Genomic DNA, 25,604 nt, shown 5'->3' on the forward strand with positions numbered 1-25,604 from the left:
TCTCCAGCACCACAGTTCGAAACCATCAATTCTTCAGCATTCAGCCTTCTTTATGGTTCAACTCTCACATCCATACAGGACTACTGGAAAAACCATAGCTTTGACTATGCAGACCCATGTCAGCAAAGTGATGTCTCTGCTTTTTAATATGCTGTTTAGGTTTGTCATACTTTTATTTCAAGGAGCAAGTGTCTTTTAATTTCATGGCTTCAGTCACCATCCACAGTGATTTTGGAGTCCAAGAAAATAAAATGTCACTGTTTCCCCATCTATTTACCATGAAGTGATGGGACCAGATGCCATGATCTTAGTTTTTTGAATGTTGAGTTTTAAACCAGCTTTTTCACTCTCCTCTCTCACCCTCATCAAGAGGCTCTTTAGTTCCTCTTCACTTTCTACCATTACAGTAGTATCATTTGCATATCTGAGGTTGTTGATAATTCTCCCAACAATCTTAATTTCAGCTTGTAACTCATCCAGTCCAGGATTTTGCATGATGTACTCTCCATAGGAGTTAAACAGACAGGGTGACAATATACAGCCTTGAAGTGCTCCATTCCCAATTTGGAACATCTGTTGTTCCACATTTGGTTCTAAGTGCTGCTTCTTGTCCTGCAATCAGGTTTCTCAGGAGTCAGTTAAGGGGGTCTGGTATTCCCATCTCTTGAAGAATTTTCCAGTTTGTTGTGATCCACACAAAGTCTTTAGCGTAGTCAATGAAGCAGATGTTTTGTTAGAATTCCCTTGCTTTTTCTATGATCCAACAGATGTTGGCAATTTGATCTCTGGTTCCTCTGCCTTTTCTAAATCCAGCTTGCACATATGGAAGCTCCCAGTTCATGTACTACTGAAGCCTAGCTTGAAGGATTTTGAGCATCATCTTGCTAGAATGAGAAATGAGTATAATTGTATGGCAGTTTGAACATTCTTTAGGATTGCCTTTGGAACTGGAATAAAAACACAGTATGTATTTCCATTTATCCAGGTCTTCAAATTTTTTATCAGGGTTCTGCAGTTTATAGATGCTGTGTTTACTTTTTTTGGGTAGGGGGAGGGAAGGGCTACTTTAAATGGTACTGCTGCTTTCTTAATTTTGAACTCTAATTGCTCATTCTTCAAATATTGAATCACATAGTATTACTGACCCTTAATCAACATGGGACACAGAGGTGCTGACCCTCCTTGCAGTCAAAAATCCATGTATAACTTCACAGTCATCCCACAATATCCTTGGTTCTACATTTGTGGATTCAACCAACCATTGACGGTGTAGTACTAGGTATTTACCCTTAAAAAAAAAATCTGTGTGCAAATGAATCAGTGCAGTTCAAACTCATCTTATTCAAGCATCAACTGCATACAAAAAAATACAACTGACATTTATCTATCGGCCTTTTATCCAACCTTGCTAAACTGACTTCTTTATTCCAGGAGTTTTTTGAGAGTATATTTCATGCTAATTTTTTACATAGATAATTAGGTCATCTGGAAAAATAGCTTTTTTTTTGCCATGTTTCACTATCTACAACTTCCAGTATGGTGTTCAGTGGTAGTTACCTTGTTGCTAATTTTGAGGGGGAAAAGCATTCAGGTTTTCACCATTAAGTATGGTGTCAGCTGTACATTTTGGTAGACATCCTTTATCAGGTTATAGAAATTCCACTCTTTTTAATCTTCTGATATTTTCATCATGAATGGGTGCTGATTCTTTTAACAAACTGAGATAATCATGCAGAATTCTTTATTTACATAATGAGTCATATTGATTTTTCAAATATGAATCAGCCTTGCATTCCTGGGATAAACCACACTTGGTTGTGGTTATTTTGGCATATTATACTTTTTAATATATTGCTGGTTTAGACTGGCCAATACTTTGTTAGAGATTTTTGTTATCTATTTTCTGGAGTAACAACTATGATACCGATTCCAACATGTGGGTCCTCCCTCCTCATCCCCCAACTACAACAGCAAACCTCAAATATCAGTTAGGTGTCCTACAACTCAATTCAGTGATAACTCCAGCTAGCCAGAGACAGCATCAGATTCCAAAGGGTGAGGGCTTACTCCCAGGGGAATGGCTTCCACTTCAGAGGCCAAACACAAGATCAGGTTGTCACATGATTCTGACTCATTACAAGACTGAGTTTCCTAAGGTCTCATTCTTGTTCAGCTGTGTCTGACTCTTTGTGACCCCATGGACTGCAGCACGCCAGGCTTCCCTGTCCTTCACCATCTCCTGGAGCTTGCTCAAACTCTCATCCATTGAGTCAGTGATGACATTCAACCATCTTGTCCTCTGTCATCCCCTTCTCTTCCTGCCTTCAATCTTTCTCAGCATCAGGTCTTTTCTAATGAATCGGGTCTTTGCATCAGGTGGCCAGAGTATTGGAGCTTCAGTTTCAGCATAAGCCCTTCTAATAAGAATATTCAGGGTTGATTTTCTCTATGATTGACTGGTTTGATATCCTTGCAGTCCAAGGGACTCTCAAGAGTCTTCTCCAACACCACAGCTCAAAAGCATTGATTTTTGGATTCCTTTAGTTTAATAGAGTGTTTAATAGTTTAAATTTAAAAATTTGATAAAGTGGCTTACAGGACTTAGAACATCAGTGTACTTACTAGATTACCAGCTACCCTGATAATGAGCCTCCATGTTCAACGGATTTCCAGAAGTCACCTCGTTAACATAAAGTCACTTGAGGTTGAAAGGGGCTTGTTATTAATAACAACACACCCACTTGAAACATGTTCAGGAACTGAGGACAAGAGACTAAATATCATTAACATAAGAGGCTCTCATTGCTCTTATCATTCAGGAATTTTCCAAGGGTTTTGTGAGCTCTGTGCCAAAGCAAAACATCATAGGGGGAATACTGATCAGCAGTTTCCATATAATGTCTTTGGTGGTTTCAGGGTGATGCTTGTCTTAAGAGTTTAGAAGTGTTCCTCTTCTTTTACTACCTGGAAGAGACTGACAAGAATTAGCATTATTTCTTCTTTAAATATTTGATATAATTTGTCCACATAGCCATTTAGGAGCTTTCTTTGTAAGAAGGTTTTAAACTGAGTTCATTTCAAAAATATATGGTCATACAGATTACGTATTTCTTCTTAGATGTGTTTGGGAGCTTGAGGCTTTTAAGGAATTTGTCATTTCATTTGAGACATGTGATTTGGGCACAGAAAGGTCCACTGTTTCAATGGAGGGTCTATAATGATATCCTCCCTTTTGTTGTTCCTGACATTGGTAAAATGGTTTATATTTATCCAGATTATTTACCATTTCTGTACACTTTCATTCATGATATTTCGAGATTCATTCTAGTGCCATTTCTCTTTTATCTAAAGAACTGTGTTTAGCATTTCTTTTATAGCATGTCTGCAGGCAATGAATTCTTTGTCTTCGTTGGGGAATCTACTTCCTTTGCCCTCATTTCTGAAAGGATATTTCTGCTGGATATAAAATTCTGAATTTTACAGTTATTTCAGCATTTAAAGGTTTTGATACACAGTCTTTGGCTTTGATAATTTCTGCAGAGAAATCCAGTCATTCAAATTGTTGTTCCCTTATATAAAATGCATCATTTCTCTCTGTTAGATCTCAAAGCTTTCAACCTTTGGTTTCAAGCAATTTGATTCAAGTAGGCTTTGTATTTTGTTTGTTTTTATCCTGTTTAGTGTTTGCTATGCTTCTCAAATCTGTAAATTTATGTCCTTCACCAAATTTTTTGCAATTATTTCTTCAGATTTTTTTCTGTAACATCTTTCCCCCTTCTTCTGGTATTTAAGTTACATGAATTTTACATCTTTTGAAATTGTCCCCACAGGTCCCTAAAACCTTTGTATAATTTATTTTCAATCTTTTTTTCTCAATTCTTCAGAATAGGTAGTTTCTACTGAATCCTCTTGAAGTTTACTGCTTTTCCTTCATTCTTATACTGGCCCATACACTGAATAATTTCTTTAAAAATTTAAGACGTATTTCTTCAGTTCTAAAATTTTCACTTGGTTCTTTTTTACAGTTTCTATTTCTCTGCTAAGTTCTATCTTTTCACTCATTTCAGGAATGTTTACCTTTATCTCATGGAACATGGTTACATTATTGATTTAAAATCTTTGAAAACTGTCATCTGACTACTGTTAGAGCTGGGATCGCCTGTATTCCCCTTTCAGAAATAATCACGTTTCCCTGGTTCTTTATATTGTAATTTAAAAATTATATCCCGGACACTTTGAATATAATATTGAGACTCTGGCTCCTTAAAATTCTGTGGAAAAGGTTGAGTTCTGTTGTTTATCAGGACACCAGTCAGTGTGGTTCAGGTTGCATGTACTGCCTCTTTCTGGGTGTTAGCTCCATGTGCTGGTTCAGTTGTCAAGACCTTTGCTATGCCATGCAGACTTGCCCAGAGCACACCCTACTCAGGCACTGGGGCAGTGTTCATAATGTACTGTGGTCCTCAATACCTCTTCCATGTTTCTGTGGGCCTGTTCCGTGCATACGTAGCTCAGGGCTAAGCCAGAATTAGTACCATCCTTTTCTGTCTCTGCTCTCCAAAGCTTCCTTCTCATTCTCTGAATAACCTGGTTCCCTCTTCCCAGTTCCTCTGCTGGGTAGAAAGATAAATTTTCCTCAGTTTTTAGTCTCCTGATATGTTTTGAGTTCTGAGTGACTAAGAACAAAAAGAAAAAAAAACAAAAACAATGGGGATTTCCTCCATACTCTCTAGACATCACCACATCTTCTCCTAAATTCCACCAGTTAGGACATGGGGTTTCTCTTGGGGTTTTAGTTGTTACTATAGCTGCTGTGACTGGTGCTAACCTTGGGCAGTTAGTAAGGGGAAAAAACCAAATCAACCAGGGACGCCCCATGCAGTTTGTAGGGGCCCCTCTCTTAGTGTTCTGGCTAGTGAACCTATCAGTTCTACAAACAGAAAGGAAAAAAAACCTCAACAAACTACTGACTCTCACCCCCTTTTGGGATTACTATTCAAGTTTTGAATACTTCCCTTCCAACCCACCTTCTAATGGTTACTTCTCAGCATCCTTATGCAATTGCTTTCTGTATTCTATCTAGTTTTCCGTTATATTAAGATCAATAAGCTACAGTAGGATTACAATATCTTGGCTGGTTCTAGAAGTCACTTATTTTAGGGGAGTAAAATCGATAAATTTTACCTTTATGGTTTGTACCTTTGTGTCTTCTCTGTTTTTAATAAACTGCTTCCCAACCAAATGTTACAAAATTATACTCCTGTATTTTCTTCTAGAAGTTTTAGTTGTAACATTTATGCCAAGTGCAAGGCAGGTTATCTCATATCAATAGTCAATTGTTCTAACATCAATTATTAAGTGTTTTCTTTTGATCTAGCATGCTATAATATTATATACTAAGCTTCCATACATATGAGGTCCTATGTTTTGATACTTTTTTCAGTTTTATCAGTTTGCATGCCCCAGGGATAAATGCATTCCGTCCAATCACCACAAAACTATCTCAAAGGATAAGTACTCTCACTTTGTTTTTATTCAAAATTGTCATGGTTCTTCTGGACCCTTTCCTCTTTATATGAATTTCAGAATTAGCTTGCCAAGTTCCCCAGAAAGCCCTATGGGGATTTGGATTGTAATTTTAAATTGACAGATTAATTTGGGAATACACATTTCCATCTTCTCATACATGAAAATGGTGTATGTCTCTCTGATCTTCCCAGTTTTTGTAGGTCTCCTTTTCTGTGTTTCAATATAATTTGAAAAACTACTTTCTGGTACTTTATGATTTTGTGTTTTACTTTCAAATTACTTTTGGAAAGCAATTTATTTTTATAATTGATGAACTTTTTTTCTCTCATTTTGCCACATTGTTGTTCAGTCACTGAGTCATGTCCGACTCTTTGTGATCCCATGGCCTATAGCACACCAGGCTCCTCTGTCCTTCACTATTGAGTCTGTGATGCATCTCAACCTCTGCTGTCCCTTCTCTTTTTGCCTTCAATCTTCCCCAGCATCAGAAGCTTTTCCAATGAGCTGGCTCTTCATATCAAGTGGCCAAAGTATTGGAGCTTAAGCATCAGTCTGTCCAATGAATATTCAAGGTTGACTTTCTTTAGGATTGACTAGTTTCATCTTCCTGCAGTCCAAGGGATTCTCAAGTCTTCTCCAGCACCATAATTTGAAAGCATCAATTCTTTGCCCTCAGCCTTCTTTATGGTCTAACTCTCACATCCGTACATGACTAATGGAAAAATCATAGCTTTGACGATATGGACCTTTGTTGGCAGAGTGGCATCTCTGCTTTTTTAGGTCTGTCATAGCTTTCCTTCCAAGGAGCAAGCATCTTTTAATTTCATGGCTGCAGTCACCATCCACAGTGATTTTGGAGGACAAGAAAATAAAATCTGTCACTGCATTCATTTGTTGCACTGACCTCTACCAGATAAAGTACTGGCAATAGACATAAGCTTAAAGAAAATGATTTTAAGGTTTCACCATTAATTATGATGCTTGCTTTAGGATTTTAGAAGATATTTTTCATCATGCTGAAGATATATCCTATGTTGGACTTACTGATTTTCATTTATCAATAGATTTTAAGTTTGATTTTTTTTGCATCTATTGATATATGTGGATTTATCTCCTTTAATGCATCAATATGGTAAACCATATAATTTGATTTTCTATTTTCTCATAGTAAGCTGTCCACAAATGTCAAAGGTAAGCCTATCTTTGGTCAAGTTTTCTAAAAAATACTTGTTAGGTTTAGTGTATTGCTGCTTAGTCTTTTGGGTCTTTTTCTCTCTCCTTCATTTGACAAATAATTCTCTGTTTTAAAATTCTCTCATGTTATCTATTTAGTTTTGATAAAACAGGCTGGGGAAAGTTCTTTCTTCTTCAGTTTTCTAAAACAGTTTATATACCATGTTCCTTAAATATTTGGTAAAATCTAATTTGGCCAGTTTTTCTGTTACCATATTTTAAGTATTAGCTTGGTACAAAAGTAATTGAGTTTTTGGATTGTGAATTTTAAATCATTATAACTAGATTCAAACACATTTTTATTAGTCAAAATAGGAACCACTACAATCAACACATTTTTGCCAACAAGATATATATTTGTTTCTTCCTGTGGCATAAAAATCCATGCTGCAGGATTCAACAAACTCTCGGAAAGCATTTTCTGCATCCTGCTGGTTATGGAAGTGTTTTCCCTGCAGAAAGTTGTCAAGACGCTTGAAAAAGTGGCAGTCCATTAGCTAGAGGTCAGGTGAATATGCTGGATGAGGCAAAACTTCTAATTCATTCAACTTTTGAAGCACTGGATGTGCAACATGTAGTCAGAGTCAGATATTATGGAGAAAAACGAGGCTCATTTAATTTTTATGTTTTTACGTTATGAAAGTATGATAACACATTTACAGTAGACTTGGAAAATACAGAACAAGATTACATATAGTTCCACTATATATGAGAACTGACCCATTCTGTTGACTAAGGCCAGCTGCAGGCGTTGAGGTTTTTGGTGCCTCTCATTGACTTGCTGAGCATACTTCTCAGATGAATTGCTTTTGCCAGGATTCAGAAAGCTGTAGTGGATCAGACTGGCAGACCACCAGTGACCATGACCTTTATTGGGTGCAAGTTTGACTTTGGGAAGTGCTTTGGAGCTGCTTCTTGGTCCAGTTACTGAGCTGGTCGTTGCTGGTTGTCCTATACAATCCAACTGAGAAATGGTTTGCTGTTGTTGAGTACAATAAGAGAAAACAAAAATTCTTTTGATTTGTGGTTAGCTCATGAGATATCAAGGAGAAGGAAATGGCAACCTACTCCAGTATTCATGCCTGGAGAATCCCAGGGACGGAGGAGCCTGGTTGGCTGCCTTCTATGGGGTTGCACAGAGTCAGACACGACTGAAGGGACTTAGCAGCAGCAGCATGAGATATCAACTTATCAAGCTTTTCCACCTTTCTAATTTGCATCAAATGCCAAATGACCACAAAATGGTTGACGTTGAGTTCTTGGGCAACTTCTTGTGTAGTTCTAAGAGGATCAGCTTCGATGATGGCTCTCATCTGGTTGTTATCAACTTCTGATGGCTGGCCACTATGGTCATCTTCAAGGCTCTTGTCTCCTTTGCGAAACGACTGCACTGTATGTTCATTAGTAGTTCCCGGGCCAGATGCACTGTTGATGTTGACAATTGTCTTTTTGGCCCATTTGAACTCAAATAAAATTGCTAAAAAATGCTTTTTGTCTAACATCATTTCTACAGTTTAAAATAAATATAAACAGCAAGTAATAGTCATTATCAAAAAAATAAAGTGAGAAATGCATATTAAAATGATTATAATACATTTATTTAAGAATGTACTCCAATATCAAATGGCAAAGTTCAACACTGCAAAGCCATAATTACTTTTGTATCAACCTAATACAAAATCAATTTTGTCAATTTTTTAAGAGCTTATTTAGGTTTTTTATTTCTTTGACTTTGATAAATTATATATATGTAAACATGTATGTATACACATACATTATATATTTCAGTAAATTGTTCACTTAGACTGTTCACAAATGTATTAGCAAAGAACAATCTAAAGTACTTCAATTATGGAAAATTTCAAACATACAAAAGCAGACAAAATAGTATCATAAACTCATTTTACCCATTCCCTAACTTTAGCTTTATCTTCCCTGATAGCTCAGTTGGTAAAGAATTCGCCTGCAACACAGGAAATCCCGGTTTGATTCCAGGGTCGGGAAGATCCCCTGGAGAAGGGATGGGCTACCCACTCCAGTATGCTCGTGCTTTCCTGGTGGCTCAGCTGGTAAAGAATCTGCCTGCAATGCGGGAGACCTGGGATTGATTCTTGGGTTGGGAAGATCCCCTGGAGAAAGGAAAGGCTACCCACTCCAGTATTCTGGCCTGGAGAATTCCATGGACTACATAATCCATGGGGCCGCAGAGTCGGACAAGATTAAGCAACTTTCACATTCACTCCCTTCACACTTTCACTTCTGCCTCTCACATATTATTCCGAGACAAATTCTAGAGATATCATTTTATGTGTGATTAGATTCATATGTAATGTTAAAGATGTTAAAAAATAACTTCACACTATTACTAACCAAACAAATGAGCAATTTCTTAGTATCAAATTCTAGTGTTCAGACTTCTAATTGTCTGTTACTGCCCTTGCCTTTTGTAGGCTGTTTGGATCCAAACTCATCTGACTTGTACTTTTTTAATCTGCACGCTCCCCTGCTGGTTTTCTTTTTCCCTTTGCACTTTACTGAGGAAATGCTACTCTTTGTTGTTCTTCAGCAAGTATTCTTCATCATTTGTCTTACAATGTTTTCTTTTTTATCTCAGCTATAGTTGAGTGAATGAACTTTCCCACTTCTAATATTGTCTTTTTTCTACATTAATCTTGCCAGAAGTATGCTTGTTGCTATTATTTTTTAAACAAAAGGCCAGCTTTTGGTTTTGTTGAGTCTTCCTTTTTATAAATTTTGAAGTTCATTTATCTCTGCTCTTCTATTATTATCCTTTCTTTGGATTCTTCAGCCATTCTTTTAGCTTCTTTAGCTGAATTTTAGCTCATTAAGTTTACATCTTTTTCTTCTTCTAAAATTAGTATTTATAATCTCAAGTTCCCTAAAGTACATTTAGGGATATCCTGTCGGTAACAATATGTAGTATTTTCACTATTGCTAAATATTTTTTATAAATTGTTAAAATTTTCATCCTGATTTCCTCTGTGATGTATCAATTAGTAGATATTATTTATAAACATTTTAAAAAAAAATTGAAGTTTACTTGACTTACAGTGTTAATTTCCGCTGTACAGCAAAATTATTCAGTTATATACATATATAGGCATGTGTGTATGTGTATATATACACATTTAAAGATACCGTTTTCCAAAATGGTTTAACTCAACTATATCTATTGAATATAGTTCCTTGTGCTATATAGTAGGACTTTGCTGTTTATCCATTCTATATGTAATAGTTTGCAAGTGTTAACCCCAAACTCCCACTCCATCTCTTCCCCACCATCCCTCCTCCTAGGCAATCAAACGTCTGTTCTCCACGTCTGTAAGTCTGTTTCTGTTTTGCAGGCAGGTTCATTTGGGTCCTATTTTATATTCCACATGTAAGTATATCCTGTGGTATTTGTCTTTCTTTTTCTGATTTACATCACTTAGTATGATAATAGCTAGTTCCATTCAGGTTGCTGCAAATGGCATTATTTTGTTCTTTTTTATGGCTGAGTAATATTCCATTGCATACATGTAACACATCTTTATCTTTCCAACTATCAATGAATATTTACATTGTTTCCATGTCTTGGCTACTGTAAATAGTGCTGCTAGAACACAGGAAGGCACTACAGTTTTATCTGGATATATGCCCAGGAGTGCGACTCCTGGATCACATGGTAATTAGATTTTTAGTTTTTTGAGGAACCTCTGTACTGTTTTCCATGGTGGTTGCACCAACTTACATTCCCACCAACAGTGTAGGAGGGTTCCCTTCTTTCCACACCCTCACTAGTATATGCTATTTGTAGACTTTTTAATGATGGCCATTTTGACCAGCGTGAGGCGGTACCTTATTGTAGTTTTTATTTGCATTTCTCTAGTAATTAGCAATGTTGAGCACTTTTTCACATGCTTACAGGCCATCTATTTTTTTCTTTGGAGAAAGTCTATACAGGTTTTCTGCCCATTTTTGGCTTGGGTTGTTTTTTTGTTGAGTTGTATGAGCTGTTTGAATATTTTGGAAATTAAGTCCTTGTCAGTGCATTATTTGCAAATATTTTCTCTCACTCAGTAGCTTTTCTTTTCATTTTGTTTATAGTTTCCTTGGCTGTGCAAAAGCTTGTAAGTTTGATTAGGTCCCATTTGCTTATTTTAATTATATTGCCATGGGAGACTGACCTAAGAAAACACTGGTACAATTCATGTCAGAGAATGCTTGCCTATGTTCTCTTCCAAGAGTTTCAGAGTTTAAGTCTCTAAGCCATTTTGAGTTTATTTTTGTGTATGTATGGTATGAACATGCGTTCTAACTTCACTGATCTACAAGCAACTATCCAACTTTACTAGTACCATATGGAGTTTTAAAGTTATCTTTTGGTTTCTGGTTGCTAATTTAACTATACTTTCGTCAGAGAATGCTCTGTATGATACCAAGCACTGGTGTGTGTGTCAGACTTCCTTTTTCCATCCAGTGTATGGATCAGTTTCCATAAATGTTTCTTGCATGCCTGTGGAGAATGCAAAATCTCTGAATGCTGGGAATTAGAATACCACGTTCCATTCGGCACACTGGGTTTTTTAAACCTAAGCCTTGACATTTTTTTTGCATGCTTGATTAAATTATTAAAAGGCTAAAAGATTTACACATTATAACTGTGGATTTGTCACAATTTTCCCTTGACAACTGTCAATTCATGTTTTGTATATTTTGAGGCTATATTAATACATAAAATTTAAAATATATCTTCCTTATGAGTTCATGACCATCTTGATTTCAATTTTAATAGTTATACTAGCTCTTTTAATATTTATTTCTCTGCTGTTTTTGTATTTTCAAAATTCTCTGTAGTTAACCTAAAACAGATACATTTGGAATTTAACTGTAGCACTTGGTTTGATTACTATTTTTGCCCCCAGATACCTTAATTTTGCCCTAATTCTTGAATGACAGTTTAGTTGGACATGGAGTGTTTGAATTTTAGATTGCTGGTTAATTTTTTCCCATAGCACTTTGAAGATGTTATTCTATTGCTTGCTGGCTTCTATTTTGCTATTGGTTATTCCTTTGCTATTCTTTCTAGGCAATCTCTTCTTTCTCTAGTGGTTTTGGAGACATTCGTGTTGTCTGTGACGCTGATTGAAACTCAGGGTCAATTAAGACTTTTTTCCCTTGCTTTGAGAATTACTGTATGTCAATGCCTCTTGTTATTTCTTGGGATTTTCTTAATAAATTGCCACTGTCTCCCATCCTCAAGCTACTTTCTGGGTAATTTTCTCAAATCTATCTCTCAATACTATACTTTTTACTTGAGGAAGATCGATGTGGTTATTTTTAAAGTTTACTTGGTATTTTTCTTTCTCATATTTTGATAACTACTTGTTGGATATAAAAAACACTTCAGATCTTGGGGATCTAAGAAACTTCCTGCTATTTTGTGTGCTAACTCAACTTGCAGTGGATTGTTCACCTATATGCTGTCTAATTTTGGAGTCTATTGTTTTATCTATGGCAATCTTGTAGCCTACATGGCTATTTGTATTTATCTGTGCCAGATGCGTCAAAAGGTGTAATAAGCCCAAGACCATTTTCTTCATTTTGGGGCTAAGTGATTCCTGGGCTGAAAATGGAACATAAATTTATACCCCAAACTAATAAATTCAGGTTTCTAGGTATCAACTGTTAGGGGAGACCTCAGCCTCACTCCCATCCTGAGACTGAGCCCAGAGAGATAAGCTTCTTTTGTTACAACTTGTGCTCATGGAAGAGTTTTTTTTTTTTTTTTAACCATTTCAAGGCAATCATCTCCCTTTGTGGGTTCCAGCTTTATGTGATGAACCTCACAAAGGCCACGTGAACCCTAGGCCTTTTATTTGTCTCAGTGTGGGTAATATCACGCTCCTGGCATGTTCACCCAAGTAGTCACAGGTTATTGATATCAGTAAGGGGCATATATACCATCAATTGCAAGTTTTCAGCTTATTGCTCTGGTTTATAGTTCTTGCACTTCTAGTTCATGAGAATTTTCTTTTAGGGGGATTATCTAAGCTTTAAAAAGAATGTCTATTATATATTATTCAATGTTTCTAGGTGCTTTGTAACAGGTAGGTTTTCAGGTTATCTAACCCATCACATTACCAGCAACTTTAAATTTGATTTTTGTTAATTCTTTAAAGGTTTGTTCTCCTACCCTCTTTTTTCCTCTTTTTACATACATACATACACACATATATACACACACACACACACACACACAAAATAAATACAATTTTAACTGTTACTATTCCCAGAGGTAGAAATTAAAAGCAAAAGCAGTAGTAGTTAGGAACCAGTTTCAATCTGTCAGCTATGTAAAAGCATCCTTTCCTGTGGTACTTTCCAATAAAAATTCTACATGATTAGCAGAGGACAGCATGATAAGAACACAGAACTAAGACAATATATTTGTGCTTTGGTTTTGACACTGTTATAACCAACACTGAGACCTCTGACAAGACACTTCAACCTCTTATGGCCTGTTTTACCTGCTCATGAAGATGTTTATGAATCTATGATCACACTGATCAATACCTGTACTGTCTGGTTAGGAATACACAGATTTTAAGAATCTTAAAATAAGAATATTAATGTATGTGCAAATTCCTAAAGTTTATATTGTAATTTACTTAACTACAACAATGCTGATGTTAGATGTTCAATAATGTGACTGAAATAAAATTTTAAAAAAGTTGCAACATCAGTTCAACTAACCAGTAAATATCTGCATGAACCAAATAACACATTGTACAGACCACATCTTATTATGTTATTCTCAGAAGTGACTGCGTACTTCATACTACCTTAGCTTTTGGAGTGGCTTTAATCGTCCATATGCAGTCAACTGCTTGGCCGGGTTTTGTCTTTTCCTCTTGTTCTACCTGACTAGAACGCACTATTCCATCAGCTCCTGACAGCTCAAACTGGCAATCTAGAAAGAACAGATGAATGATGTTCAAAGGAAAATAAGACTAATCAAAGATGCCATGAGAAAAAAAAAAAGAGGTAATATACTAAACCTGGGATGGGATTTAAAATACCTCCTAGGTAAGTAAAGTCTGGATCTGTAACAGAGAAAAGAAGAAAGTGATTGACACTGAGATATTTTAGAGTTAATTTAAGGCTTAATGTCTTATGTTATATCTAATGTTGCATTTAATAACAAAGCAAGAGAAAGCTTTCATTGGTGTCTACTACAAAGCACTGCTTGCTCACTTATAGGATTGATGTTTTTAAAAATGATAATGCTTATATTTTTGATCATATTGTGAATTAATAACTTATTTATGCTACCTGAAAACTCACAACTCTTTCTCAACTGCAGTAGCTAGTAGTAAGATATGGACTACAATGAAATATTATCCAGTCTTAAAAAGGAATGAAATTCTGACACATACTATATAACATGGATGAGTCTTGAAACATTATACTAAGTAAAATAAGTCAGACAGTTAAGGACAGTGTAAGACTGAATTTACTGAGGTCCCTAGATTAGTCAAATTAATAGAGATTGTTTTCACAGGGTTGTAGGGATAGGGGAATTGGAGTTAAGTATTTCATGGGGACAGAATTTCAGCTTGGGAAGACAAAACAGTTTTGGAGATGGACAGTGGCTATGGTTGCACAACACTGTATGTACTCAATGCCACTGACTTGTACATTTAACAGGGTTAAAATAGTGAATTTTATATTACACATAATTTATTCCCCCCACCATAGTAGCAGCTGTGTATGCGTGCGCTCAGTTATGTCCAACTCTTTGTGACCCCATAGGCTGTAGCCCGGGCTTCCCTGGTAACTCAGGGAACCAGGCAGGCCTGATACCCACTCCACTGATATCCCCACTGATATCCTTGGGTTTCCCTGGTGGCTCAGACAGCCAAGAATCAGCCTGCAATGCAGGAGACCTGGGTTCAACCCCTGCTTTGGGAAGATCCCCTGTAGGAGGGCAGAGCAGCCCAACCCAGTATTGGTTGGGAAAATGGTGCCTGGAAAATCACCATGGACAGAGGAGCCTGGTGGGCTACAGTCCATGGGGTCACAGAGTTGGACAGGACTGAGTGACTAAGCTACAGGCTGTAGCCCACCAGGTTTCCCTGTCTTGCCTGGAAGTTTCCAGGCAAGAATATTGGAATGGGTTGCAATTTCCTACTCCAGGGGATCTTCCTGATCCAGGAATCGAACCCGTGTCTCTTGCATTGGCAGGCAGATTCTTAACCACTGAACCACCTGGGAAGCCAACTGTAGTAGCTTAATGAGCTGTATTTTCACAATGGCAGTAAAAAGAAAGATGACTAAATGATATATAGGATATTCTGCCCTGTAAAATAGTTCACAGAAAGTTGACAACCAATACTTTGTATTAAAATAACTGATTTGATTAAATTGGCCAGGTATTTGATTTTTAAGAACTAAATCAATTAACTCAATTGATACTTCAGCACCAAAAATACACTATATAAAAAAAGTCTTACATAGAGTCAGGTTTTTGCAAATACGTTTAGACTACCTGAAAGAAAAAAGGTATCTTAATCATTTGAACAATGCTTTTAAAAATAAATGAAAAAAAACAAAAAACAAAAAACAATTCAATTTAAGCATCTACTCTAAAAAAAAAAAAGTAAAAAACAAAGTCAGGCAACTTTATATGTAAAGATTCTTGGAAGAAAAGCAGCTCTTTTTCTATTATATGTATCATGAGAGCAACTTCATATGGTTTATGGTTAAAATATAGACACATTAAAATAAAAATAAAATGTTTAAGTTCTAGACTAATTACCTTACATTTGCATTTTACAGTACTTCAGAGTTTCTACACACCTTATGTTTAATATTATGCTAATAACAACATCAAGATCATGTAATATTCTATTTTATAGATGAGCAAACTGAATCAGAGAGAGATGATGACTGTTTTAGATAATATAATGGCAAAATCAGGACTAGATTCTAAATCTCTAGACAATTTTTCTTTATCATGTTACTTTTATAACATGGGTGAGGATGCCACAATCTTAGTACTAAAGGAAAAACAAGGTCAAAATAAATAGGCAATTCATAAGTAGCTAAATCATGGCTGTCTAGTTATTTAAGCCATATTTATAAAATAATTTTGTCCAGAGATTTGTAAATGTGGATGAAACCTACTAATGATGAGAAACTAGTATCTTTTAAATACATGAAATTCTCTGAGCTACTCGTGGTATTTGTTGAGGCAGAGGCTCATAATGGGTTCCTACTTCCTGGAAGTAACTGGAATAACTCTGAAAATTTTAGTGCAATAATGACAATATCCCTAGAATTCTTGCCTACATGTGAAGTTCTGATTCACTTGCCAGATAGTTGCTATGATTTTTTTACTCTAATGCTGGTTAAGATTTAGATTTCTCTTTGACACATCTCTGCAAAATTGGTGAAGTGTTGTTACTTTCTTTTATTTAGGGAGGTTGGGTTTAGTTAAGTTAAAAAAGAATAGTCTCTGTGATATATTCTAAATTAAGCTAAAATTTTTCCTCCTTTTTTCAACATGTACTTTGATAATCATGCTGAAAGTCAATGGTTAAGATTCCGTGCTTCCACTGCAGAGGGCATGGGTTCAATCCCTGATCAGGAAGACTTCGCGTGCCACGCAGCATGGCAAAAAAAAAAAAAAAAGAAATTAACAAGAATTAAGCAATCAGTTACATATAAAAAACTGTCAATTAAAATAGGTTTAAACAGGCTAATTAAAGATTCTAAGATATTTTAGAACAGTAATTTTTTCATTCTGACAAGTTTATATATATATGTCTCCTATGTGAATTTTCAAATTAAGTTTTTTTAGATACCTGTTTGTAATTTTAAAATTTCTTTTTTTTTTGAGTATGCAATAAATTTTATTTATTTATTTTTTTTAATTTTATTTTATTAGTTGGAGGCTAATTACTTCACAACATTTCAGTGAGTTTTGTCATACACTGACATGAATCAGCCATAGAGTTACACGTATTCCCCATTAAAATTTATTTCTATTTTAGTAAAATATAATATTTACCCTTTCATCCATTTTTAAGCATACAGTTCAGTGGCATTACGTATATTCACAAAGCTGTGCAAACATCACCACTCTCCATTTAAGGAAAAATTTAAGACAAATTTTAATATGATACAGCAAACTGCACTCCATGGTACTTAGCCAAATGAGTTAAAAACTTGTCCACACAAATGGCTGCATATGGATGTCTATAGTAGGTTTACCTGTGGTTGCTAAAATCTGGAAGCAGCCAAGATATCCTTCTACACAATAAACAAACAAACTGTGGTACATTCATACAATGAAGTATTATTCAGCACTAAAAAAAGAAAAGCTACCAAGCCATGAAAAAATACAGAGGAAACTTAAACAAACATTTCTAGGTGAAAGAAGCCAGCCTGAAAAGGCTACACACTGTAGGCTACGTCATACCGCATGACATCCTGGAAAGGGCAAAACTATGGAGACAGTAAAAGGATCACTGGTTGCCAGGGGTGGAGTGGGAGGGATGAATACGTGGGGCTCACAGGATTTTTAGGGCAGCTGGAATGCTCCACATGATGCTGTATTGGTAGATACGTCATTACATCACTACATTACCCAAGCTCACAGCATGTATGACAGTAAGAGGGAACCCTAGTGTAAAGTGCAGACTTCAGGTGACGGCGCTGTATCGCTGCAGGTTCATGAGTTGTAACAAATGTACCCTGCGTGCTGGATGTTCATCTTGGGTTTTAGCGGTAGCTGTGTGTACGGGGGTGGTTAGAAGGTATACCCTAAATCTGTAGTTTCTACTCAGTTTGCTATAAGCTTAAAATTCCTGAAAAAAAAAAAAAGTATAAATTTTACTTATTGAAAGTGCTATCATTTTGACCTTGAGAATTTAAGCACTGAAGTGACACTTAGGGGAAAAAAAGCTGAATATACTGTTCAGGGAAAAAAAAAAGACTGGTAACACAGTTGAAAGAATAGCAAGACCTCTGTTATATAAAATAAAATAAAAAGATAAAAACATCTGAAGTGATACATACCATATTATTTATATTGGTTTTTTGTTTATAGGGTGATAGGTTATGATATTTTCATTTGGCTGTTCTAATTAAAAATTTTTTTTAAGTTAGCAAATTTCTTGCATGAAAACATAAATAAAAAGATTATATGATTCTCACATTAAGTTACTTTTCATCTTGCTAAGTCTGTGAGTTCTTTGAGGACAGGAGTAATAACTAGTGTATCTTCAGGCTTCTGCATTAGGGACATGCTTACGTTTACAGTGGACAGGCTCTGAGGACTTACAAAGCGTTTCCATATAACTGTGGTAGGTAAGACGGAGACCCTCTCCCACCACCCAAATCTATGTCCACATCACAACAGTCACAACCTATGACTATTACCCTATAATGTTAAAAGGTTACCTTATTACCTTATAAGGTTAAAAAAAGTGAATATTGCATTCTAAGGCAAAGGATGTGATTAAGCTAAGCATTCTGAGAAGATGGGGGGTGGGGGGGCTATGAAGATGGAGGCAGAGATTAGAGTGATGAGGCCAAAAGTGCAAGAATGCTGGGGCAGCCGCCAAAGGAGAGGCTAGGAAAGGATTCTCCCCTAGAGTTCCTAGAGGGAAGTGACCCTGCTGGATGCTGGCCTCCAGAACTCTGAGATAATAAATTACCATTGTTTTCAGCTGCCAAGTTTCTGGTAATTACTTATGGCAGCCTCATGAAGATATTCCTATCTTATCAACAGCAATGCTCAGGCACAAGTCCTGCTTAATACTAAATTTTATAGCTAGTAGGTGGCACAGAAAGGATTCAAACCCAGATCTTTTGCCTCTAAGTACAGAGCACTATTCTTTCTACTTTTCAGTATTTTCTAGGGACTATTTATCAAATGAGTGTTTAATTCAACTATTCCAAAGGGAAAAAACCTGCCAAAATAATTTTTGGTAGAGATCATGAAAAGACAATTTGTTGAATTACTTTTAAAATCTATTTATTGTGATGCCTTTGGCCTTGATATATGCTATAAAACTTAAAGAAATCTAAGAAATAATGTAACACCATATGATATGCCTCAAAATTCAAGTGTTATAGCTCTATTTCTAATTTTTTAAAATATTTATTCATGGGCTGATTTCCCTTTGACTTTGGTAATTCCTTTAAAACCTTTATTTGATAAACTTGACTGGATTTTCTGTTTTCTAGTCTTAAGATTCTAAAACCAGAGTCAGATCTCGCTACTAAAACAATAACTTATTTACCTGGGATAAATGAATATTTTGCTCGAAATCCCAGTCCTTCAAGTTCTTCATCAGAACTGAACTTAATCCACATGAATCTCCCTGTTGATCTAATTAATGGAGGGCTTTTCACACCACAGTAACGATCTATAAGTGGAGAGAAACCAAATGGCCCATCTCGAATTTCCAAGTGATCAAACCGACATTCAAATGATGGTTCTATATAATAATGTTCATCAAAGGTCAATTCTATTCTTTGACGTGGAGCAGCTAGAAAAAAAGATTAAGTAAATCAGGGCAAGTGAACAAGAAAAAGTAAAAATGTCCTGACACAGTGAGAAAAGCACAACTGCTCTTACTGTTTTATAGATGAGGATCATACTGAAAGTTATTATATATAAAATTCATAATGCATGTTACATTGTATGTTAATAATAATGCTATCTGTAGAATTACAGTAATCTTTCCCTTTGGCATATGTTATATATTAAATTAGTTAAATGTAGCAGAATGCTCAAAATTAAAGAGTTGAGAAGCTAATGCTTAATTCATGAGATACAATGTACCATGATGGAACAGAAAAACAGAAGAAATGAAAGAAACATATAATGTAACTATGGACATAAATTTGCATAAAGCCTAATAAGAGATGTCAGTAAGTTTAAGTTTCTTATCAGAGAAGTTTCCCATATATACTGATGCATCTAGTTAAATATATTTTAGGGATTAAAAATTCTTATAAAACTTCAACCATTATTTTGTTAATGTTGGTAGTATTAAGAAATATCTATAATGACTAGGATTTAATTAAAATACATATTTAAATTTTGTTGAAACTGGTTTAAAAAGAGCATTTAACCAGTTATTTAGTTTTACAAAAAAAGTTAACATTCATCCAATGAAAGATAGAAACTGGTCAAATACCTTCCAAAATGTAGATACATTCCTTGTTTGGTGGATATGAGTCAGGATAATTTGGTGAAGCAAAATGACCTCCATTGCTGGTTCGAACCCAAATGCCACACTGGGTTGCAGGAACGTGCTTCATTCCAATATTTTGTCCATCTTAAGAAAAATTTAAAACATTAGCTACAGTTTCCCCTACGACTTCCCCAAACAACTGCCCACTGAGTTACACACACACAATTTTTAAGAACCATTGTCAAATTTAACATAACAGACTGAATACAGCATAAGCATTCGCTCTAGAGGACAAATCTGCCATGTAAAAGAACAGGGAAGTAAAATGCTTAAATTTTACAAGGGCAAAAACATGTAGGAGAATCTGATAAATTAGTAAAACTCTATAAAATTCAATTCTGACACAAAAAATAAAAGAATTCCAGGAGTTTATCTCAGGTATGGTACCTCCACATTTAGTTTAATTCAAAATGAAATAAGATTCAAAGATTGCAAAGGGATTTTTAGTTAAAGGTTGTAGATTGAACACATGCATTTAGCTCTGCTCCTTCTTCAAAGTTCACTTAAACAACAGTAAATAACTTTTTTAGGGGCATAAACCCATAAGTACAAATAGATACATGCAATAATAACTACTGGCAGTAGCAGGTATCTCTAGAATTGGGGGTGGAAGTGGTGAATTTGGGTATTTTTAAAAACATGAGGCTCTATACCCTCTCCCACTCCACAGATCCAGGTACACGCTGCTCTATCACCACATCAGAAAATAATACTATTTCTTTGGAGAAAGTAAACAGGGCTGCTGGACCAGGGAACATCAGGCACAGCAGAGGGTGAAAATACCAACATGAAAACAGGGAGATGCGGTGAACGCTGACATGCTGAACCACACTCCCCTGCTCCCCCGCCCCACTCAACTCCCCAAAGGCCTCTGGGTCAGATACAAGGCCTCTAAGCAGGAAATGGAATCTTAACCTTTTCTGGGGAAACTAATGAGCCCAAAGAAAAATATTCATAGGTGGATTCAATCATTCACCAGGAAAGGCAGCAGTAAAACAGCCCTGTCTACATTTGCAGATGGCTAACAAGCAGAGCACCAGACATGTGAGGGAAGCCTCCGATATGAAAAACAGATTAAAAACAAATAAAAAAGCGACTCTGAAGAAGCAAAGATTTTAGACTATTAAAAAAAAAAAAAAGCACTAAACAAAACTACCATTTAATCTTCTCAGAGAACAGGAGAGTAGCCGGCCTGTGAACAACACAGGTGTGAACCATGTGGATGGAGTCTAAGTGTACAGTGCGCGTCTGCTGTCGGCTGAATGTGAGGATGCAGAACCTCAAATACGGAGGGCCGGAGGGCCGTCAGCAGTTACAGGCAGGTTTCTGACTAACCCTAAACTCTAACCCTAGCCTCTGCATTGTTCAAGGGTCAAATGTGTATCTATAACACAAGAACACAGCATACTCTGAAAAAGGGATTATTTAGAAAACAAAAGAAAGTTTCTAAAAATAGAATTAAAAAAAAAAAAAGTTTAGAGCAGAAGTGGTTCAGACTGTAAAGAATCTGCCTGCAGTGCAGGAAACCCAGGGTTTGATCCCTTGCCTGGAGAATTCCATGGTGGACTACATACAGTCCATGGGGTCGCAAAGAGTCAGACACCACTGAGTGACTAACACTTTCACTTCCCATAAACTATGGCCCTGGACCACATCTGGTCTGCTGCCTGTTACTGTAAAATCAAATTCAGTGGAATATATACATGCCCATTCATGCTTTTACCCTGCAGTTGCACAGCTAAGTAGGTGCTCCTGTGACTATAATGGCCTGCAAAGCCTTAAACAATTACTATCTGGCCCTTTATAGAAAAAAAGTTTTCCAATTCTTGGTTTAGAAGTCTCAGTGAAGGCTACTGAGAAGAAAACAGTTAAATGAGAAATGGAAAAACAGAAAAGATTTTTTTAAAAAAGGTAACCAAATAATAAGAATTCCTTAAAGACAGGAGAGAAAATGGAGAAAAGGGAATTTTAAAAATTAAACAAGAAAAAACGGAAAGAAAAATTTCCTACAACCAAAGATAAAATTTTCAGATTGAAAAAGCCCAGTGGTGACTTGAATACATGTAACCAGAATTGTAAAAATACTGACATGGGTATTGCAGGTGCAAAGTTAAAAAGGACATTCATATGTAGCTGGGGGAGATGAGTAGGTGCAAGAAAGAGCTAATTTCTTATCTTCCATGGTGGGAAAATTATTATCTACTACTCCAAACTGAAACAACTGAGAATAACCATATACTTTGTTATTCAGAAATATCCATGAAAATACCAAAAGAATCAGCTAAGAGAGTAGTTTGGTAGGTTAGCAGACTACCATGGAGAAGTGGGGTTTGGGAGGTTGGTAGACTGATTTTTCCTAATTATCTTTTTAGAATGTTTTAATTTTTGTCAGGTGTATGTATAACTTTGATGAAAATAAGTCAGGTTATTTAGGAAATGCACTAAACTCTGAAATAAAAATCTGGCTCAAAAATCATACTAGCTAATCCTCTTTCATAAACAATAACTGGAACATGGTCTCAGGGGTTTGAATAAGATATTGATGGAAATGTTTCATTTGTCTACACTGGAAAAAGGGATTTTTATTTTTTGCTTGGTGATAAAGCATGAATCTTATTTAATTTTTGGACATAATCCATAGTGTTCTAGGAGTCACTAGTTATGCCAATTTTTAAAATGTATCAGTGTAAGACTTTACACTGTTAACAATTTACTCTAGTTAACTGCAGCTGAACCTGGCTGAATTAAAGCTGATAGATTGACAGAAAGCCTTAGGTCACTGAAACACCCCAGAGGGATTATGGAAATAGTATGCAAAAATTGGAATCCTTCCAAAAAGCCATCCTACTGCTCTGAACGAGTAGTAAATTAGCATTGTAAATTCTTTACCTTGGGTCTTTTGGGCCACAGCAATTCCTTCCACTACAAGTATTGTTACTAACAACACTAGAGAAATAAGAGAAGATAAGTTAAAAAGTTGATCTATATTAGATTTTACCAAGTTTATGAGAAAAATCAGATGACAAAAAAAAATGAACTAAAACCTATTTCTTACTAACATTCACACTCAATACTATTAATTGTTATGTTCTGAGTTACTATTTGACAAGACAACCCAAGAAAAAACACAATTGATATCACACTCATTTATATAAGCACTAATAAGTACATTTTCAATTTATGATGAATGCAAAAATACATACCTTTTTTTCCTTGTACAATGAACTGTGTTGATCCCAATTATCCTATATTTACTGTACTCTACCTCCTCAGACCTTACACACATTATGGCTAGCTTTGCAATATATTATGCCAGTAAAAGTTCAATTAGATTATTTGACTTGTAAGAACATTCATAATAAAAAGAGAAGTAAGGGGGCAGCAGTCTCCTAGAAATCAATTCAAGACGTTCTATAGCTGTGCAGTACTCTGCTGTGTCCTGCATTACAAAAGCTAGCACTACTTAGAAAATGGAGCTTCTCCCCTCCCCCCACATTTAACATTTCTGATCCTCAGTGTATAATATATTGTTTTGTATATATTTGTGTTTTGACGGTAACACGTTCTTTTTAAGAATGGTGCACCGGTATCTTTCACTCTCTCGATGGAAACCACATTATCAGCCTCCTGTGTGAAATGGAATTTGTATTATTCATTCAGTCAGTCAGCAAGCATGTCCGAGCACCTACTGGAGAGCAGGCACAGAGGATGCACAGATTAAGGCAGGAGAGACATAAAGCAAAACAGTTATAAGAGAATGGACTTCCAAGGAGTTAGGTGCATTTAGGTTTGGGGTTCAAATTTTGATTTCTACCAGCTGTGAGACCTTTTCAGCTCAGTTTACTTATTTGCAAAATGGGGACGGTGTACTAATAACACCAACCACACAGGTTGTTGTGAACATGAGATGAGATGATGATGATGCACATTGCACAGAGCCCTTTATATGTGCTAGGTATTCTGCTAAACCATAGATATTAGGACAAACTTTCATCCTTAAGGAGTCAACCTATTGTCAAAGACAATCTACAAGGTGAAAAAGAATTTAGTAGGGATTACACAGAAAACAACGGAAGCAGAAAAGGGGACCATTTGTTCATTCTGCTGGGGCTTAAGAGGAACAGAGTGAGGAAAACTTTAGGGAAAAAAGGTCTATTCTAGTGAAACCTAATAGAACTTCTACCCAGGAGAGGGAGAAAGAAATAGCTTAGACAATGAAAACTTACCTAGGAAGTGTTTAGTGAATTCTGAATAGGACAGAACAGTTAGCATGTGGAGGGGAAAAGGGATACATCAGGTTAGAAATAGTAGGATGAGGGTGTTCCCTGGTGGCGCAGTGGATGAGAATCGCCTGCCAGTGCAGGAGACATGGGTTTGATTCCGGGCCAGGGAAGACTCCACACACGAGGCAACTAAGCCTGTGAACCACCACTACTGAGGCTGCCTTCTGCAACTACTGAAGCCTGCATGCCTAGAGCCTGTGCTCCACAAGAAACCACGGCAACGAGAAGCCTGTGCCCTGAAATGGAGAGCGGCCGCAGCACGCTGCAACTAGAGAAAGTCCAAGCAGAGCAACAGAGACTCAGTGGAGGCAAAAAAAAAAAAAAAAAAAAAAAAAAATTATGAGATCTGATTTAAAAAAGCCTTGAATGCCATGCTAAAGAGTTTAAACCTTTGACTACAAGGAGAAATAACTGAGTTTTCTTTTGTTAAACTAGAGAATGACATTATCACATTTGTGTTTCAGATCATTAATCTTGATGAGTGTGTGGAATCTAAATTTTTAAAAAGAGAGGTCATTTAGGAAGTAAAGATGCTAAGGTCTTGAAGCAGAGCAGTGGTAGTGTAAATAGGGAGCAGGAGAGAGATATGACATGATTATGACTCAGATGTAGAGTTACCTGCATTTAGTAACTAAAGGATGTTTAGGGGTGATGGAGATGGAGGCACAGAAGAGACTGGCAGATGGTTAAGCCATTCTTCACTTAGTATCATGTACTAGGCATCTACTACTCAAAGTCACCAATGTACAACCAGTTCCTGTGATCTTGTGCTGTTTACATCTTCTAATCTAATCATACATCTTCATCTTTGGTTTGCTGTATCCTTTGTTGACCTCTGTTTACTCTGTCAACTCTCAACAACTTTAATTACCCTCCTTTTCTTTGGTTGCTAGTAGTATTGAAGATCTCATGCTAGGTAGGAACAATCCTTTCTCCAAAGTCTTCACATCTTTGCACTGGCTCAGAGTTAGGGGAATAGAGTTTTGAAACACTATTTAAAAAAACAAACACAAAACACAAAAGATTCCTGATCAAAAAGAAAAATCAGGGAATCCTCTAGTGGTCCAGTGGCTAGGATGCTGAGCTTCGTCCTCTGAGGGCCTGGGTTCAATCCCTGGTCTGGGAACTAAGATCCTGCAAGCAGTTAAGAAAAGGCCAAAAAAAGAAAAACAAACTAGAATAATAATAGAAATTTGACAATTCAGCAAATATCAAAACTGCATCAATGTATCTTGATAGAGGACACTATTTCCTAAGATATATCATCTCAGATGATATACAACTC

At 36.2% G+C, this 25,604-nt stretch overlaps 1 protein-coding gene across 4 annotated transcripts in view; it reads right to left on the bottom strand.

Moving 5' to 3' along the window:
- NETO2 (neuropilin and tolloid like 2) overlaps window positions 1–25,604 on the bottom strand; it is a 94,095-nt gene that overhangs the window by 60,435 nt on the left and 8,056 nt on the right. For 2 of the 4 annotated variants that reach the window (XR_010661670.1, XM_065925264.1), the window contains exons 2-6: window positions 22,926–22,982; window positions 19,980–20,120; window positions 19,077–19,325; window positions 13,824–13,868; window positions 13,608–13,735 (exon numbers count right to left, since the gene is read on the bottom strand). Coding sequence is in view for 3 of the 4 variants with exons in the window: in XM_065925264.1 (XP_065781336.1) it covers window positions 13,608–13,735; window positions 13,824–13,868; window positions 19,077–19,325; window positions 19,980–20,120; window positions 22,926–22,982 (620 nt within the window). In the remaining variant the exon portion in view is untranslated. The remainder of the gene's footprint in view (window positions 1–13,607; window positions 13,736–13,823; window positions 13,869–19,076; window positions 19,326–19,979; window positions 20,121–22,925; window positions 22,983–25,604) is intronic. The other 2 variants (XM_065925265.1, XM_065925266.1) reach the window with 2 other exon arrangements.

Source organism: Muntiacus reevesi, chromosome 2 (genome assembly GCF_963930625.1).
Source record: "Muntiacus reevesi chromosome 2, mMunRee1.1, whole genome shotgun sequence".
Taxonomy (NCBI): domain Eukaryota; kingdom Metazoa; phylum Chordata; class Mammalia; order Artiodactyla; family Cervidae; genus Muntiacus; species Muntiacus reevesi.